Source organism: Saccopteryx leptura, unplaced genomic scaffold (genome assembly GCF_036850995.1).
Source record: "Saccopteryx leptura isolate mSacLep1 unplaced genomic scaffold, mSacLep1_pri_phased_curated manual_scaffold_31, whole genome shotgun sequence".
Classification (NCBI taxonomy): Eukaryota; Metazoa; Chordata; class Mammalia; order Chiroptera; family Emballonuridae; genus Saccopteryx; species Saccopteryx leptura.
This window is the reverse complement of record NW_027095713.1, coordinates 688,233-708,050: the sequence shown is the minus strand read 5'-3', so window position 1 is coordinate 708,050 and position 19,818 is coordinate 688,233. Positions and strand designations below refer to the sequence as shown.

General features: G+C 54.5%; 1 protein-coding gene and 1 long non-coding RNA gene across 3 annotated transcripts in view; one reads left to right on the top strand and one right to left on the bottom strand.

Moving 5' to 3' along the window:
• The window catches only part of PPP2R3B (protein phosphatase 2 regulatory subunit B''beta), a 35,713-nt gene extending 33,634 nt beyond the window's left edge, over nt 1-2,079 (bottom strand). Inside the window, exon 1 of the mRNA XM_066358069.1 lies at nt 1,540-2,079. Coding sequence (XP_066214166.1) covers nt 1,540-1,854 — 315 coding nt within the window. The 5' untranslated portion in view covers nt 1,855-2,079. The remainder of the gene's footprint in view (nt 1-1,539) is intronic.
• Nucleotides 2,080-17,472: 15,393 nt separating this feature from the next.
• On the top strand, nt 17,473-19,558 carry LOC136386977 (uncharacterized). 2 transcript variants are annotated; one of them, XR_010748058.1, is made up of 3 exons: nt 17,473-17,627; nt 18,104-18,292; nt 19,390-19,558. It is a non-coding gene; the product is annotated as an uncharacterized lncRNA (long non-coding RNA). The 2 variants fall into 2 exon arrangements; XR_010748057.1 differs by having other exon boundaries at nt 19,220-19,558.
• The last annotated feature ends 260 nt before the right edge of the window (nt 19,559-19,818 follow it).

Sequence of the window (19,818 nt, the reverse complement as noted above, 5' to 3'; positions counted from 1 at the left end):
GGCTTCCCTGGGGGGGACGGACTATGTTGTTTCAGTGCGGGAGGCTTTCCTAGGGGACAGACTATGTTGTTTCAGTGCGGCAGGCTTTCCTGGGGGGGGGAGACTATGTTGTTTCAGTGCGGGGGGGCTTTCCTGGGGGGGACGGACTATGTTGTTTCAGTGCGGGGGGCTTTCCTGGGGTGGGGACTATGTTGTTTCAGTGCGGGGGGGCTTTCCTGGGGGGGACGGACTATGTTGTTTCAGTGCGGGGGGGCTTTCCTGGGGGGGACGGACTATGTTGTTTCAGTGCGGGGGGCTTTCCTGGGGTGGGGACTATGTTGTTTCAGTGCGGGGGGCTTTCCTGGGGGGGACGGACTATGTTGTTTCAGTGCGGGAGGCTTTCCTGGGGGACAGACTATGTTGTTTCAGTGCGGCAGGCTTTCCTGGGGTGGGGACTATGTTGTTTCAGTGCGGGGGGCTTCCCTGGGGGGGACGGACTATGTTGTTTCAGTGCGGGAGGCTTTCCTAGGGGACAGACTATGTTGTTTCAGTGCGGCAGGCTTTCCTGGGGGGGGGGAGACTATGTTGTTTCAGTGCGGGGGGGCTTTCCTGGGGGGGACGGACTATGTTGTTTCAGTGCGGGGGGCTTTCCTGGGGTGGGGACTATGTTGTTTCAGTGCGGGGGGGCTTTCCTGGGGGGGACGGACTATGTTGTTTCAGTGCGGGGGGGCTTTCCTGGGGGGGACGGACTATGTTGTTTCAGTGCGGGGGGCTTTCCTGGGGTGGGGACTATGTTGTTTCAGTGCGGGGGGCTTTCCTGGGGTGGGGACTATGTTGTTTCAGTGCGGGGGGCTTTCCTGGGGGGGACGGACTATGTTGTTTCAGTGCGGGAGGCTTTCCTAGGGGACGGACTATGTTCTTTCAGTGCGGGGGGGGGGGGGGGGGGCTTTCCTGGGGGGGGACTATGTTGTTTCAGTGCGGAGGGCTTTTCTGGGGGGACTACGTTTATTCAGTGCGGGGCACTCTCCTGGGGAGGGAAGGGGGCTACATTGTTTCAGTGCGGGGGGGGTTTTCCTGGGGGGACTACGTTTATTCAGTGCGGGGCACTCTCCTGGGGAGGGAAGGGGGCTACATTGTTTCAGTGCGGGGGGGTTTTCCTGGGGGGACTACGTTTATTCAGTGCGGGGCACTCTCCTGGGGAGGGAAGGGGGCTACATTGTTTCAGTGCGGGGGGGTTTTCCTGGGGGGACTACGTTTATTCAGTGCAGGGCACTCTCCTGGGGAGGGAAGGGGACTACATTGTTTCAGTGCGGGGGGGGTATTCCCTCGGGGGGGGGGACTGTTGTTTCAGTGCGGGAGGCTTTCCTGGGGGGGACGGACTATGTTGTTTCAGTGCGGGGGGCTTTCCTGGGGGACTACGTTTGTTGTTTCAGTGCGGGGGGATTCCCTGGGGGGGGGGGGACTAAGTGCAAAGGCGTTGTCACGCCTGACACCCCGCCGCCCGTCGCTGCGCGACCCGAGTTACGTCTGCGGGCGGCGGGAGCGGGAGGAGAGACTTACCGCCCGCGTCCCCGCGGATCTGCGCGCCCCTCGCGCGGGCGGCCCGCTCCCGGGTCCGGCGGCGGCGCCCAGCGGGAGCGCGGTGAGCCCGGCGGCCGGGCCGGGCGGCCTGCGGGCGGGTCCTGGCGCTGCGGGCGGCGGCCCGGGCGGCCCAGGCGGCCCCGCTTCCCCGCCGCCCGCGTCCGCGTCCGGCCGCTGGAGCCGCTTCAGACAGTCGTGCAGCATGGCCTGCGTGCCGGCCTCGCTGAGCCAGCACAGGAACAGCTCGTCCACCTTCATCTTCAGCACCGGCTGCAGCACCTTGCCCGGCGGCATCTCCGAGGCGCGGCCGTGCCGTCCCGGGAGCCCCTTCCTCACGCCGGGGCCCGGGTCGGGGCCTCCGGGGCCCGCGGTGCAGGCGGCGCCCGGGCTGATGTGGTCCGGGGCCGGGAGGGCGCGCCGCCCCGCGTGGGGGGCTGCGGAGACTCGGGGCGCCCGCCGCAGGCAGACGAGGTTCCACAGCCTCTCAGCGCAGCTTCAAAACGGCCGCGCTGGACGCGCTCCCATACACGGTCGCTTACGTAGCGCGTCGCCGCACTGTGACGTCATCACGACGGCGCACGGCGCTGCACGCCGGCGTGCACGCCTCCCCACTGGCACGGGAGGCTTGCTGGCGCGGTCCTGCTTGGGGGCTTTGCTGGGGCCCAGGGGCGTTCAGGAGGCGGTGTGGAGGCGGGACGGGGAGGGGGTGGTGGTGGCCACCCCACGCCAGGTTCATTTGCTTTTAGGTTTTATCAGGGGCGCAGTCACGCGGGCGAGGCAACCCTAGAGCCTGGGAAGCGTGAGCATGCGCAGACTGTACTTGCCCGGAGGGGGGGGGCGGTCTGGGGTGGGAGGGGTGTAGGCCTCTGGGTCGAATATGCGCACTGCGTGCCCACCGAGAGCGAGCAGGAGGCTCGGCGGCGTGCGAGGGAAGGGATGGGGCGCAGGGGCATGCGCCGTGCGTGCGCACTGAGAGCGGGCGGGCATGCGCAGTGCGTGCCCGCCGAGCACGGGAGCGAGCGTGCGCGCTCCGGGGGCCGGGAGCGAGCGCGAGCCGGAGACCGCAGTCCTTAGATCCAAAGGGCAACTTCTGATCATGGGAGCCCGGTTTACGTTAACTGTGTTTATCAACCAATAACGGTGGGCTGGACACGTGCAGCTGCTGTAAACGCTGGCCTTTCAGCATGAGAACGAACCGTCGTCATTGCACAAATAATAAATCTGACAAACATGACCTTTTTTTGCTGTATGCCTCACCAGTTTATTTCAGATCATTACCCTTGTACCGGGGTCGGGAAACCATCACATTGCACACGTACGCCTTTTTCTTGACTCCTGATATTTTTTGTTAATTTATTGTGTAACATTTTTTATCTTATTTATTTATTTTAAAAATTTTATAAAGTTTTGCCTGGTTTGGGTCCCCTTTAGGGGGTAATTTCAGGGTTTAGTGAGCTCTAGTCAGAGTCACTAACTACATCTCCTAAATATAGTTCTATTTTGTATGCACAACGCTTTCAAACTCAGTCGGTGTCTCCAGACTGTAGGGAGAAATCCCGAGTGTCCTAGGTCACGCAGCCACCCACCCAGGCAGGAGTCCTGTCCCTGAGTCCGGAGGCCAGTGTCTACTTGAGCCCTGCTGTCACCTCAGGCGACGAGTCAACCTCCATGCAGATGTCGGCCTGACTTTATCACATACAGACCTCTTGTCCGAGAACAAGGGTGCCTTTCACTCCGGGGCCTGCGAGGAGCTGCCTGTCAGAGTCCTATTCATCAGTGGTTTGGGGGGAAGAGGGCTTCCTGAACGCCCGCACAAGACGGCTTTATCCGCGGGGCGACAGCCTGTGTGGCTGCCAAGTGGACAGGAATACACATCAGGATAGAAACAGATGCACCTTCAGTCTGCGCTGGCTCGGGGTGACCCTGCCTGGGGGACAAAGAGGTGCTGTGGGACTGGGATGTGCACAGCCCGGGCTGAGCACTTGCTGGAATGGAAGCTTAACTGGTGGTTCCTTCCATCTGCCGGGGTTGGGGAGGTCCTGGGGTGGGGGGGTGGGCGGGTGCCACAGGAAGGAGAATTCTGGAGGACTTCATAGGAGGACGGTGAGCGACACCTGAGTGGGCTTCACTTGTATGTTAAGGGCGGGGCGTGTGCTTCTTCCTTGGCCCACCTGAGCCCGTGTCCCTCCCTGTGGTCCCTGAAACCTGGTGAAATGCCTGCAACTTCAGCCCCACCTGGATCTCACTCCGTGGTTTCCCTCGGAACCCGGAGTGGATGCCCACGGCCGCACACTTGGGCATAAGAAGTGAAGACACCCCAGGGAAAGTGTCCTAGAACGTGGCTCTCCCTGGTCCTGGCGTTGACCTTGCAGCTCCAAATACAGGGGGCCCCTGCAGCCACAGATCAAAGAGCGGTCGGGTTGATACCTGCCATCTGTGCGAAAGGCAGTTCCTTTTGTTTAAGTCCTTGTCTCACTCATTGCAACGGACCCTGGGATCGCCACCAAGGTGCATGTGTTTGATTTCAAGTCATTTCCTCTCCAAGTACCTAACGAGGCGTTCAATAAAGTCTGGGTGCCGGTCCCTCTCTGATTGGCGGGTCTTGGCAACCATTTATGAGCCCCGTCTCCGACTCTCCCCTCTCCCATTTCTCCTAGCTTTATTGCTGACTGATTCCCTTTTCAACATTTGGTTTCATTTGGTGCTCAATCAGCCTGCCCTTCGTACAGTGTTCAAGTGGAGGAATTGCTTTTTTTTTTTTCCGGGGCTGTTCCGTCCGTTCCCGTAATGGTGGTCGGGCACATGCGGCTGACTGGCAGACGCATTCCATTATTTGAATATTGCATATTCCATTATTGTCGCTGAAACATTTCCTTCCTGCGAGCCCGCACCCCTGCACCCCCTTCCTGCCGGCACTCAGACAGGCAGGACCGAGCGACCCGCTCGCCTGATTAAAAGCAGAGTGGTTTCCCGTGATAGGCTTCCAGAGACAGAACGGTGAATCAAATGGCCTTTGAAGGTTTTTTTTTTTTTTTCAGCTGAGACGGTTTTATGGCCATTCCTTATGGGCTATCGTTTTTGCTGCAACCAGAACAAGAAAAAAAAAAAAAAAAGGTGTGTGGATGGGGGGGGGGGGAGAATCCATTAAAATTTCCCCCCTAAGCAGTAGCATTTCATGTAAAAATGCCAGGTGGACCTGGTCATTTAAAAAACTAATTTGTTAGTGCCTGTTCTGATAAGCTTTAGAAGAATGAAGGGGTTGAAGAACTCAGGAAAAATGAAACTAATTTATAGCAATTCTAGTCAAACTAAAGAGAACCGAAAAAAAAATCCCAAATGACTTGAAAAAAAAAAAAAGATTGAGCAGCGCTCAAATTTGCCCTTTTATCTACAGGAAAGACTTTTATAGAGGTAATGTATGCATTTGTGTGTGTGTGTGTGTGTGTGTGTTTTAGATGTTCAATTGCTTTCTCTTTTTTTGTGACAGAGAGGGACAGACAGACAGGAAGGGAGAGAGATGAGAAGCATCAGTTTTTCATCCTTAGTTGTTCATTGATTGCTTTCTCATATGTGCCTTGCCCGGGGGGCTATGGCAGAGCGAGTGACCCCCTGTTCAAGTCAGTGACCTTGGGCTGAAGCCAGTGACCTTTGGGCTCAAGCCAGCGACCACGGGGTCATGTCTATGATTCCAAGCTCAAGCCAGCGCCTCCGCGCTTAAGCTGGTGAGCCCATGCTCAAGCTGGTGACCTCGGGGTTTAAAACTTGGGTCCTCTGTGTCCCAGTCTGATGCTCTATCCACTGTGCTACCGCCTGGTCAGGCAGTGATGCACTTAAATTTTTTTTTTTTTTTTTTTACTCCAGCTACTGTCCGAATGCTTGTTATTAGCTGTAAGTTCTTCCCATCAGCATGCCCGCCTCTACCAGTCTTTTCTCTTTTAACTTACTTACAATGTATCGATTACACGGCAGCACAAGCCTAATTAAACTGGTTAGAATCGGGTCTTCTGACTGTGTGCTGAACCCTGAGGACAAGAGAGGAAGGAAACAGTTCATGATCTCACAGATTTCGCAGTCTGGCAGGGAGGGAGAGAGGCATTACAGAAGTAGATAATTCAGTACGCAGTTATACTGGACAGTGTGGGGTTATGACAGAGGACAGACAGGAGAGTGCTTGAATGAGGGAGGGAGGGAGAGAAACCTGGTGGGGGTTAGGGCTCTTCATGTGCAGGTTTTAAGGATGGTTTCTGCTGAAAGGCAGGATGCATTGAAAGAACCCACAAGAAACAAAAGTGCTCTGTGCGGGGCAAAGATGCTCGGACTTTGTTACGTACAATCAGTTACATGAAGACACTGGAAACAGTGTTACGTTGTGCCGAAAGGTTAGGTAAGCCTGTTGCTTGCGATCACCTGGGAGGCACAATGTGCGCCCGGTACGCCTGCGACATTGGAGAAGGGTCGGAACCCACAGTTGTGGGCTGGTCATCACGGGTCGCCTTGGGTAAGTTAGCACGTGAAAGAGAGACATTCATGAAGACTAGGCGTGTTTGCAAGAGGATCTTAGACACTATCCAGACAACCCAGAAATCCACATTGTTTTGTTCAATCAGAAGGGTGTTGTCCATTCTGACACAGTCTTGGAGACAAGAAGACCCCGTGAAGGTTTAGTGCCCTTTGTGAAGATGTTTGAAAGGATAAAGGTGGGTCAATGAGCTCCCAGCAAGATAAGCCTGATGTGCCCCAAATCCCTGTAAGTGACTTCAGAGGGAAGAACCACCCTGGACCTGCCAGGCCCCCCCCTGCCATGATGCAGATGTGATTCTTGTTCTAATGACTGAGTTCGGGATGGTTGTTACCCACTGCCGGCTGACTGATACAGAACAGCCAGAGCCACTGAAGGCTTTTAAGCTGGGCATTGAAACAGTCGAATACGAGCGAGACATTTACATCTGGTGACAAGGATGAAGGTCTGGAAGCATGAGACTCTCGATACTAATGAGGAGGCTGTTGCACTGTGGATGACTTATTGGTGGCCTCAGGCCACTGTGACCAACTTCCACAGACTCACTGGCTAAAACAGCCCGACTGTGTTCTGTGACGGGCGGGCGTCGGAAACTCACACTCACTCTCCTGGGGCTGGAGTTGAGTGGTCAGACCGGAGCCTTCAGCGGGTGCCGGGGGGAGAATTGGTGCCTTGTCTTTCACAGCTTCTAGTGGCACCAGGAGTGAGTATTTGTGCTGGGGGAAGGGGAGAAACAGGGCTACCACCCTCACCCCTCCGAGATGCTGGGACATCATTGCAGGAGCAACGTTGAGCCCACCTGCCTCCTGCAGACACTGTGCATGGAGGTGAGAGGGAGGGTTAGGGCTGCTCATCTGTGCTCTTCTGGGGGCACCCTGGTCTACAGGGGGGTCTCTAGGACCCTGGAGACAGACCCGCGTGGCCTCCCACACACACACGTGTCCCACGGGCACTTTGCCTGCTCCTTTAAGTCCTTGCGACGGCTCCCTGATCCGTCAGAAGCCGGTCGGAGACCTTGACAAATACCCCTTTGTGCCCCGCAGGCTTCTGTGCCACTTGTTTGGGGAAATAAAAGGTAAGTTGAAAAATGCCCCCCTTTCCATTTTCATCTCTAATTGAATTCTCCGCTGACCCCTCGGTCCTCCAGGGTGGCGGTTCGGGCTTTTGATGAGAAGGAAAAGAATCTTGTATTTGGATAATAAAATTTCCCGACTTGCCTTCAGCTACCTTCAACTCAATTTCCTGTCCCCGGAGACAGTGTATATTATAGAAGAGAATCAAATTCTTTATTCATAGGGAAAAAAGTCCCAATTTAATCTGAATATTCAGCGCTCTGCACTGGTCAGGGTGATGGATGGCGTGTGGAGATGCTCCCGGTTCACGTAATCAAATGGTAGGATGCGCTCTGGTATCAGGAGAGATAATGAAGTCTATTCAATATTCTCATAAAGTGCAGAAATGCACATTACAGCATTAGACCTTGCGTTCTCTTATTACCTGACCCATAACAGCTCCATTGCTGGGGGGGGGGGGGAGTCTGGTCACAAATTAAGAATCAATGCAAGTGAGAGAGTGTACAAGGCAACAGCTACACAGAGCAAAGGTGGCAGCCCACGGGCGCTATTTACGTGAACAACTGTGGGTCTCGGGGAACCGGGCTCCTAGCAAGAAATGAGGAGCAGTCGTGAGATCTTGGGGGACAGGGATGCCTTTCCTAAGAAGGGTTTAGGGAAAAGGCAAAAATTCATCTTTTTGAGGTAAAAGAGAATGAGTATAGTAAGTTGTTTTTTTTATTTATTTTATTTTTATTTTTATTTATTTATTCATTTTAGAGAGGAGAGGGAGAGACAGAGGGAGAGAGAGAGAGAGAGGAGAGACAGAGAGAGAGAAGGGGGGAGGAGCTGAAAGCATCAACTCCCATATGTGCCTTGACCAGGCAAGCCCAGGGTTTCGAACCGGCGACCTCAGCATTTCCAGGTCGACACTTTAGAGGTAAAGGAGAATTAGAAGGAGATTATTGTGGGTAAGTCCTGTTGGCCAGTGTGCAAAAACTCAACCACCCTTCCGGCTGATCCTGGCAGAAAGTGGAGTGGGGGTACAGGGCTCAGGTTAGTGGGCGTCAAGGTGTGCCAGGTCCAGAGTGGGCAGCTGAAAATGAACTTGGAGCCTGTGATCTGCGGACCCGGACTCAGACGGCTGTGCTCTGTGGTTGAATTACTTTCAGAGACATGAAGGACGTAAACAATAAAATAAATGAAGCTGGTTGACAAATGAGCCCAAGCTGCTGTCCCACAGGGGACCACCTTGCACTTCAGATGCCCCAAACCTCTGGACGCTAAAACAGGACAAAGTGACCTCTGCACAGGACCCACAGCCGCCTGGTGTCCCCAAGCGCTGTTTGCAAAGGTGACAAGATACAGCAGACATGTGACGACTGAATGGACATTAAACTAAATGTTTAGAATCAGCGTCACCATGTCCCGTCATCGGCACCCATAGCATCGCCCCCCTGCTGTGGAGGTCACTGTCCCTGTCCCTTCCCCATAAACACCTGTCACCTGTGTCTCCTCATGGGGACGCTATCTGGGCTCCCGCCTGAAGCAGGGCTTCCCGAGCAGCTGTTCTTACAAACCTCAGATAGACGCTGTTGCCTCTCACCTTAACATTGTTTTATTTTAAATGTACAAGGAAAAGACAGAAAAGCACAATAGGGACCTACCCTTTTTTGTTCCCCTGAAACCGAATCTGTTTTGGTGTCTTTAGTGATAATAACAGCCATCGTCCATGAGCTAATGAACACGCCCACGAATGGACTTATTGGCAATACATTTTTCTAAGAGTCATCTTTTATTTACATCCGGAAACACTGGGTGGTAATTTCTGTTTTCTATTCCCACCAAACGGGAGACGTGACAGAGGACAGACAAGGTCACAGACACACAGCCTGAGGGAGGGACGGGAGGCTTTCTGGTATTAATATTTGGGAAGAAAGATTAGTTCCTCATCAAAGTTCCATTGAGAACCCTGAGATTTCCAGGGTGCTGGTTAGAAAAAGAGGAGGTCAGTTCTGCCCTTCTGTGGACTGGATGGTGAAGTTGACGACCGTCAGACACCCAGACATGGGCTGGACCGTCAGGACAGGGGTGACCTTGATTGACCTTGATGTGACTGTGTTCATTGATGACGCCCAGACTATTGCCTGGGTGACCTGTGAGACCCTAACCACACCTGGTCAGCTAGCTCTCAGGTGTGATCTCAAAGTGACCTTGATGTGGTCATGGTCCTGGTGACCTCTGTGACCCCATCTCCTGTGATCTGACTCACCTACACTGCGTCTCAGTCCCCACCTTGATGACGTGGTCTCTATATAAGCCTCGGGATTCTGATGAGTATTTGATGAGCTGACAAAGGGAAACACTCAGAACCATTCTGGAATCTCAAAATGGGACCTTATTCAGAAACAGGGTTTCTGTAGATGGGATGAAGGGGAGGGTCTGAGATGAGTCACCCTGGGTCAAGGGGGCCCTGCACCCAGTGACAGGGACCTTAGAAGAGATGGAGGAGGAGACACAGACACAGAGGAGAAGCCATGTGGGGACGAAGGCAGAGACGGGAGGGAGGTGGCCATCAGCCCGGGGACGCCTGGAGCCTCAGGAGCTGGGAGAGGCAGGGGGGACCCTCCCTGGAGCCCCCGGAGGGAGCGCAGGCCTGGGACCCACTTCCTGTCTGCAGGACTTGGGGATAATGAATGTCTGTTGTTTTAAACCCCTGGTTTGTGGACCTTTGTTGTGGTCCTAAGACACTCACAGAACTGTCCTCTCCACTATGGCCCTGGGGTCTGCAGACCACAGCTCTCACTCACCACTGCAACCCCCCTCCTGTCCCCATTGGGAGATAAGAGACACTCTTCTGTAAACCCCAGGGTTATTTGGTAGAACCTTCAGGTGAGGGGTGAGGGGAATCTCATTTATTTGATCACATTGCAGTGAGCCCAATGTTGTATTTGAGGCCCATAGATGAACTTACCCGCTTTGAAGACAATCAGCTGAGTCATCAGTTCAGACCTGAGAGAGGTGACCAGCTCGAGTGCTCCGGACGCTCTCGTCCCCGGGAACCCGGGTCACTTGGTTACCCCGTGTCGGCAGAGACTGGTGTAAAGAATGCACCTTCCTGAGGTCCCTAGGTCCCACCCAGCTTCAGATGCCTGTTTTAACAAAATGAACACATTGTGTCTCCTTTAGATGTTCCCTCAGATCCTACTCAGAAGCAACTTTGTAATATGTTCTGCCAGTTTCACAGGTTCCTGTTCTTTGGTTCAAAAATGCTCAGGTTGCAAAATCCTCTTAAGGAAACAGCCCCCAATGGGAGCACAGAACCCCACACTGTCAGATCCCTGGAAAGGGAGAATGAAAAGCCATGAAAACGATCGAGAATGGGACAAGGGCGGTAAGTTATGGAATGTTTTTTTTTAAACTTTATTTATTCATTTTAGAGAGGAGAGACAGAGAGAGAGAGAGAGAGAGAGAGAGAAAGTGGGGAGAGAGAGAGAGAGAGAGAAAGAGAGAAAGAGAAAGTGGGGAGGAGCAGGAAGCATCAACTCCCAGATGTGCCTTGACCGGGCAAGCCTAGGGTTTTGAACCGGCCACCTCAGCATTCCAGGTCGACGCTTTATCCACTGCGCCACCACAGGTCTGGCCAAGTTATGGGATGTTTACTGAACATACCCTGCTGTGTGGCTCAGCGTAAGAATGGAGACCAGGCAAAATATGCTTGTTATCTCCACACAAAGGTCTAGACAGCAAAACAAGAGAGCCAGGAAATAGCACACGAAACAAAATATCACCTGTATGAAGGTGCTAGGGATCAGTAGTGATTTAAAAAATGTTTTCTCTGTCTTCCAAATTTCAAAGAGTGATGCGTTCACGATTGTAAAAAAATAAAAAATAAAAATCTCTGTTACAATTCTTCTTAGAAGAGGTGAGGCCATGCATACGTTTCGGAAATGAAAAGCACTGGCTCCTGGCTGTTCTGTGGGACATGTGTTCCTAAGAGCGGGTTCACAGGTTTTCTCTAAGAAAAAGCAGGACATTTCCTGGACCAGCTTAATCAAAGCCTCAGACACAGGACTTCTGTTCTGAGACACTCTTTCCTCGCTCCCCGAACTTAAATGAGGCGGCAGCTCTTTGGATCTGCAGTGTCATACTCGCCACCCGTGCCGTCAGCGCAAGGTTTAGGGACGTTGGTCTCGGTGCGGTAGAGGCTGCTGTTTCTTGCTTAAGACCCGGACTTGACTTGGAGGAGAGTCTTTGGTAAGATGCACGTTTTATAAAAACGACAGGGGGCTGTAAGTTCTCCTAGCCCCCTGGTCAGTGCTTGGATCACCGTATCACAGAGCACCTGTTTTCTTTTTCTAACTGCAACAGTCCCAGGAACTGGCTGGAGAAAATTCAGGAGACCTAACCAAAGGGTTACAGCAGGGGTCCCCAAACTTTTTACACAGGGGGCCAGTTCACTGTCCCTCAGACCGTTGGAGGGCCGGACTATAAAAAAAAACTATGAACAAATCCCTATGCACACTGCACATATCTTATTTTAAAGTAAAAAAAAAAACGGGAACAAATACAATATTTAAAATAAAGAACAAGTAGGCCCTGGCCGGTTGGCTCAGCGGTAGAGCGTCGGCCTGGCGTGCGGGGGACCCGGGTTCGATTCCCGGCCAGGGCACATAGGAGAAGCGCCTATTTGCTTCTCCACCCCCCCCCCTTCTTCTCTGTCTCTCTCTTCCCCTCCTGCAGCCAAGGCTCCATTGGAGCAAAGATGGCCCGGGCGCTGGGGATGGCTCCTTGGCCTCTGCCTCAGGCGCTAGAGTGGCTCTGGTTGCAACAGAGCAACACCCAAGATGGGCAGAGCATCACCCCCTGGTGGGCATGCTGGGTGGATCCCGGTCGGGTGCTTGCGGGAGTCTGTCTGACTGTCTCTCCCCGTTTCCAGCTTCAGAAAAATACAAAATAAATAAATAAATAAATAAATAAATAAATAAATAAATAAAATAAAGAACAAGTAAATTTAAATCAACAAACTGACCAGTATTTCAATGGGAACTATGCTCCTCTCACTGACCACCAATGAAAGAGGTGCCCCTTCCGGAAGTGCGGCGGGGGCCGGATAAATGGCCTCAGGGAGCCGCATGCGGCCCGCAGGCCGTAGTTTGGGGACCCCTGGTGTACAGAAAACAAGAATGGCGAGTCTGTCCTGTCCCGGATTCCGTCCCCCAGATGGGAACCATCTTCGTGGTTAGGGATCAGTGAGGGTGGAAATGGGCCTCCCTGTCTCGAGGAGGGGGTGGTGAGTGGTGATCCTCAGTTCTGCAGAGAGCTGGAGTTCTGGTGGCTCATCTCAGCCGGGTCATCCAGAGATCCTCAGCACTGAAGACCAGCCCCCAAAATGTGGGACGGGTTATAGGCAGAGACAACAACTGGGGCGAGGGCTTGCGTGTGACGCAGCAGCCCGGGTGACAAATAAAAACACAGGCTCACCAATGCTTCCACACACCTGTGCTTAGCAGCGTTACCCGCAATTGCCAAAATGGGGAAACAATACGACTATCTATCGACACACAGACCGATAAAGGGAGCTCTCCCCACACGGTGGCATAGTACGCAGCCATGAACAGGAACGAGGCTACAACCCGGGTGGAGCTTGAACCCACGATGCTCAGGGAGAGAAGCCAGACACACAGCGTGTGATTCCACTTCTGGGACACGTGCAGAACAGGGATTGATGAAAACGTTCTGGGATGAATCTGGTCATGTCTGTGCAGCTCAGGGAACACACTAGAAGCACCAACGTACTTATACCCTTTGTTGGGTGAACTGCGTGGTATGTAAATTATATTTAAATAAAGATGCCAAAGTGGTAGAGCGTCGGCCTAGCGTGCAGAAGTCCCGGGTTCGATTCCCGGCCAGGGCACATAGGAGAAGCGCTCATCTGCTTCTCCACCCCTCCCCCTCTCCTTCCTCTCCCTCTCTCTCTTCCCCTCCCACAGCCAAGGCTCCATTGGAGCAAAGATGGCCCGGGCGCTGGGGATGGCTCCTTGGCCTCTGCCTCAGGCGCTAGAGTGGCTCTGGTCGCGACAGAGCGACGCCCCGGAGGGGCAGAGCATCGCCCCCTGATGGGCAGAGCGTCGCCCCCTGGTGAGCGTGCCGGGTGGATCCCGGTCGGGCGCATGCGGGAGTCTGTCGGACTGTCTCTCCCCGTTTCCAGCTTCAGAAAAAAAAATGCAAAAAAAAACACAAAGATGCCAAAAAAGACTCTGAAAGTGTCCTCAAAAGCTGCTGTGTGGAGAGGGGTGGGGTGGGCGGGATGTCACCGTGGGGTCCTGAAGGGTGACAGCAGCCTGGAGCACGGTGGTCACACACAGAGCTGAGCAGGGACAGGTGAGCCCTGGGGTCAGAGGGGAAGGTCTCAGGGTGACTGCAGCTGAGCAGAGGGGAAGCGGGGTCCCCCAGGCGTCCAGTCCTGAGCTGTGCTGGAGGTTTCATCATCGCTGTGTGAACAAACGTTTGCGAGTCGCTCAAGCTCACGGACGGTGACGATGACGGAGATGGAATGTGGACAGTTGGGTCGTTGGTGGGTCACTGGCCTGTGTGGGTACACACATGTGTCTGAGTCTACGTGTAAAGTCTCTAAAGGTCTTTACCTGGTCAGGAGCAAATTGCTGAAAGGTAATTAGGTATACTGGGTTACATTGTGTCTCCGGGATGCACGTCCACATACAAACCCCATATACTAGTGAATGCACCTTACTTGGAAATTAAGCCTGTGTAGATGTGACTGTGTGAACGGTGTGAGAGGAGTCACCCTGGGTCAGGGGGGGACCCTGCATGCACCCAGTGACAGGGACCTTAGAAGAGACGGAGGAGGAGACACAGACACAGAGGAGAAGCCACGTGGGGACGGAGGCAGAGACGGGAGGGAGGCGGCCACCAGCCCAGGGACACCTGGAGCCCCAGGAGCTGGGAGAGGCAGGGGGACCCTCCCTGGAGCCCCCGGAGGGAGCATAGCCCTGGGACCCCTGGATCACAGATGTCTGGTTTCCAGGATAGAGAGAGGATGAACGTCTGTGGTTTAAACCCCAGTCTGTGGTCATGTGTTCCCAGAGCACCAGGGTCATCATGGTGGGGACATGCAGAAGTGATCACAACTTGTGCCCTGAGTGCCATGTGTGAGCCACTGTCCCCGATAATGTTCTCAGACAGCACCGTGGGGACTCTGGTGACAAACTGGTGAGACAAGGCTGCCGCTCTCCCTGGACACCCTGTCCTCTTGTCACCACGGTCCCCAAGGCTCGGGAGGACGCCGGACCTGGTGCCATGTGCTGTGCTCTCTGGGAAGCTGGTGGACGGGCTTCTGTGTGGGCACCGAACTGAGGTCTGTTGGGTGGCACACAGCCGGTCACTTTCAGGGCTCTGGTTCCTGCCCCGAGCCCTGGACCAGCGGATTTCAGGAAATGACAGCTGCCCACGGCACGGAGGCGGCTCTGCTGCCCGGCTCCGGAATCCCAGCTATGTCAACTGTTAACCCTCCGCATCGACTCAGCACCGTGCTCGCCTCAGGACACGTCCGCTCCCGCAGGTCGTCGGCTGGTCCGTGGGATCGCCGTTTCCCAAGGACGGGGAGGGTGGCCGGGTCTGGCCTGGGGGACGGGGAGGAAGTGGGAACTTCCTGACCCACTTCAAACCGGAACCTGCCGGTGGTGCCCCAACCCGTGTAAGCTCTTTGCTTGCAAAGTTGCCATCACGAGTGACATGAGCCGATGAGAAGTGACTTCAGTTTCCCTCAGGCACAGGAATGAAAGGGACGGGTGATAGACAGGCAGACAGACAGACAGACAGGCAGACAGGCAGACAGGCAGGCAGGCAGACAGACAGGCAGACAGACAGAGAGACAGCCAGGCAGTCAGACAGGCAGACAGGCAGACAAACAGGCAGGCAGGCAGACAGGCAGACACACAGACAGAGAGACAGCCAGGCAGGCAGACAGGCAAACAAGCAGGCAAACAGACAGGTAGACAGACAGGCAGGCAGGCAGACAAGCAGGCAAACAGGCGGGCAGGCAGACAGACACACAGAGAGATAGACAGGCAGGCAAACAGACAGGCAGAAAGGCAGACAAGCAGGCAAACAGGCAGGCAGGCAGACAGACACACAGACAGATAGACAGGCAGGCAAATAGACAGGCAGAAAGGCAGGCAGGCAGACAGACAGGCAGGCAGACAGGCAGGCAGGCAGGCAGAGAGACAGGCAGGCAGACAGACAGGTAGACAGACAGGCAGACAGACAGGCAGGCAGACAGACAGACAGGCAGGCAAACAGGCAGGCAGGCAGACAGACACACAGACAGATAGACAGGCAGGCAGACAGGCAGGCAGGCAGACAGACAGGCAGAGAGACAGACAGGCAGACAGGCAGACAGACAGGCAGGCAGAGAGACAGGCAGGCAGACAGACACACAGACAGACAGGCAAACAGGCAGGCAGGCAGACAGACACACAGACAGATAGACAGGCAGGCAGACAGATAGGCAGACAGACAGGCAGGCAGACAGATAGGCAGACAGGCAGACAGACAGGCAGGCAGACAGACAGGCAGGCAGGCAGACAGACAGGCAGGCAGAGAGACAGGCAGGCAGGCAGACACACAGATAAACAGATTAGCAGGAAGATAGATGAATGGTAGATACACAGATGGATAGGTTATAGACAGATGGATGATAGCTTCATTGGTAATATAGAGGTGACAGATGACAGATATGTAGCTACATAAACAGAGAACAGACGTACACAACAGGCAGGCACATAGACAGATGATTTATAGCTCGTACATGAAAGACAGAAGGTGGATAGATGAGTGATGCCTAGCTAGCCAGATAGAATCATATAATTCTATGGCCCCAGGATGCTGAGGGTCCCCAGCGGTGTGTAGTGTCACACCGTGGATACCCTGGAGTGGCAAAAACCGCCTGTGCACGTCTTAACCGTGAGTTTCTAACCCGTGAGCACTTCGATTTCCTGCAGAATTTGTGTCTGGGACACGTGTTCTATCTTTCCTGTCCCCTTGAGCCTGTAGGTTTAAGGTGCCAGGCAGGCAGCCTATATCACCAGATTTAGGGGAGGGGGACATCACCCGGCAGGAGGCTGCTGGGAGGGGCCCGAGGCTAACTTGGCCGGAGGGGCAACTGGAGATGCCCTGTGCCCGGGGGCTGTGCCCAGGACCTGCTGCTACCCAGTCTACATGGGAAGCATGCTCACCTGGTGGTGGATGTGTGCGTCCACCTCTGAGTTACCAGCTGTTGGACTTTTTCACTCAGCATGGAAATCCTTCTCTGTAAGCAGAGATGTTGGTCTCGTGCAGGTCACACACCTGCTCTGAGTGTGTGGGGACGACTCTTCCTTCACCTGGCAGTGGTGTAGGTGCCATTCAAGGGGATGGTTATGGTGTCAAAATCGAGGTACAGCCCAAGCTCTCATCTGCTGGACGACGGACCTGCGTACACAGGGTCAGGGCACCGTGAAGGGGTTGCCATGGAGGCCAGGTCAGCGTCCTTGGAGCTCAGAGGGTGGGTCACGGTGGATGCGGAGGGCCTGGGGACCTGGGACCTGCAGCATTAGCTCCCAAAGGAATGATTGTTTCCATGTGCTGCTTTGGTTATTGCTAATAATGTTGCCATGAGTGTAGAATATGAACCAGAAAAGTAACAGAACAATCAAAAACAGACACAGACAACAAAGGGTGGGGAGGGCGTAGAAAAAGGGCACATTGGGTAACAGGGTCAAAGATATGGAAACTAGAGTTTGGACCTGGGGGACGCAGCAGATACTCGTGGAATGATAACACTGCACCCCTGAAACTTACAGTGTTACCAGTTCTTATAATACATCTAGTTTAAAAGAAAGATTGTGGTGCAGACAGAGGTAATTACCCCAGAGAAAGTGGCAGAGAGACGAGTGTGTTTTGTTTCTTGTTTGCTTTTTTACATAAAGGGACTCTGATGTGAGCCCTCACCCGTGGACCGGACGGACACGGCGGAACAAGGGGACTTCTCCAGCTCGGCACCCGCGGTGCAGAAGGAAGGTTTGTCCAGATGCTGCCAAGCCCACGGCTCCTGGACGCCTGGGAGCCGAGCGGGAAGGTTTATTTGTGACCACAGCACAAGTGGAGTGGATTTCAACACCCTAAAGCCGTCCCCGCGGGGTGCGCGGACAGCATGTGTCGGGCACACACCTCTGCGCGTTACTTGATACCCCCGCGCGCGCGCGCGCGCGCGCGGCTCTATTTCGGGAGCGCAGCTGGCCTGGCGGAAGGAGGAACCGCGGCCCCGCTATTCTGGGTGGAGATACTGACAGATTGTGACCCTTGTTAATATTTTAATTTTTTTTAAGACTTCCTCCGCTCAGCTCCGGAGACCTCTGGTTTCAGGGTCCGAGAGCCAGGAGAGGCGCCCGAGCAGAGAGGTTTCTCGCCGACCGCTGCTTTTCCTCAGACAGAGGGTGAGGTTTTCCTCTTTCTGGCAAAGGCCGCGTTACCTCTTCCCGCTGTCCCTCAGGGGCTGGTCCCCAAGTTCTGCCAAGGTGCGCGCTCCCCGGAGGGGGGGGCCTCTTTGGCATTCGGTCAGTTCTGGGCGCCTGATGCAGTGCCCCCTTCTCGTGCGCAAGGTGGTGGCCCCGCAGGGACCCCTGGCCTGGGTTATCTGCTGGTCCCTCCTAGGCCGGGGCTGGTTCTCGCGGGGACCCTCCCTGCGGCACCCCTGAGGCCCCACTGAACCTCACACGCAAAGAAGCTGTGTTCTCACCCCAGGGCACCCCTAGTCAAGCAAAAGCCACGACCCGTGTCCCCTAGCACACACAGGCAGCAGGGGGCATCCTTTCTCTCCTTTTCTCTTTTCCTGCAAAAGTGGATTCTTTTCCTATAAGATGCTGAGGATACTGGTCCTTCTCTCTTCCTCCTTCCTCGTATGTGGAATCAGTTTTCCTCAGGAGCTGGCCTCCTGGGTCCTCGGACAGGCTGGCTGGTTCGGGGAAGCCGGAGTCCTTTGTGGTGAGGAGTAAATGAGCCCCCTCCATCTCAGCACAGCGGGGTGAGGCCGTTGGTGCTGAACCCAACAACCGGGTCCCCACCACGCTAGGCCCCTGACCTACGAGGACTCAGAAGGCAGGTGAGTGGGGGAGAGAGATGCTTGTGCATAAATGAAGAGGTGGCATTTTTTCACCGTGTCCTCACCCGTGGCTATTAGTGACATGCCGATCCCATGCAGAAGTTATCTGGAACATTCTGCTGCGAGGTGGGGCTGATGCCCAAAGTCCTGGTGGTCAGCGTTTTCATAGTTAGGAATATGTCACTCCAGAATTCCAGCGCTCACCGCTGCCGTCTGTCTGCGCTGGGATTTAGGGATAAAACATTTGTACACAGAGGGTGTGTGTGTGTGTGTGGGGGGGGGGCTGTTTGTGACTGTGGCCATGTGAGAGTGTGTGTATCTGGAGCTGGCAGGGAGGGGTTGCCAAGGAAACCCAGGGGCAGTGAGTTTCCTGTCCAGCCTCCTCGCTGTGTCTGCGCACATGGCCCTCGGAGGACCAGGTGGCCGATGGGCAGCAGGTTTTCTATGCCCAGTGGCCACCTGACCCTGGAGCGGGCGAGGCATTTCTGGAAGTCATACCATCCTTCTATCGTCACACCCGGGGTTCCGTGAAGTCTGCTGGGTGTGGTGGAGCTGAGATCTGAGGCCCGCGGCCGTACGCACGGGCAGACGATGCTCCCTGTTACGCGGCCCAAGCTCCCAGCCGCCCTGCGCCCAATAGCTAGCACATCACGGTGGGCAGAGAGCTGGCTGAGCCCGGTGCGGGGAGGGGGGCCACACAGACGTGAGCGTCCGTATGATGCTTCGTGTACACCTGAGCGGCTTCCTGGTGCCGCACTGCCCTCGCCAAGGGACAGGTGTCTTCAGCCACACTGAGAAACGCAAGTTGAGCACCCTCGGCTGGGGAGTCGGGGCCCAGTGTGGTAAGCTCGGCTCAGAGGCTCCCGTCTCAAATATCGAACCCCTGATATTAAAGCTCTTTGTTATGGTCCTACGGCTTCTATCTAGACAGTGTCCTAAATCACAGCCACGCGCTTGCCTCCCACAAACGTCGAGCTGTGAGCAGACGCGGGGTTCCGAACGCTGACACCTGCATCTCCCACTTTCTCTGGGAGAGCCGGTCACCGCGGACGTCCCTCGTCCCCCCCCCCCCCCCGGATAAACTGGATCCGTTCCAGACTTTCAAGTCAGCGTCCGTCCGAGGAGGCACCGTAGAACCGCGGGGCCGTGCAGAACGCTGACTATTCCCCCAAGAAAAATGACCTGAGATCCACCACAGCTGTTTCATTACTTGTAGAATGATGTGGGCTTATTTAATAAATGGAAGAATTTTTTAATCAAATCATAAAACAGGATGTATAAACTTTATTATTGATTGCACGTTCGTAAAAGCTTTCTCAATAAAAGCCGACTGGCCTCCCTGTCTCAGGTTTCTATTAGGTAATTTAATCTGTCTAACTCTTACTTTATATTGCTTTTTCTTTTTTATTACTTCATATTACAGTACATCTTTGTAGCCAAAAAATTGAATAGCATAATTGTTTTTTCTTCCTGAGACAAAAAAGAAATGTGCTTTTGGTTCAAGGAGGTAATAATTCCAGACAAAA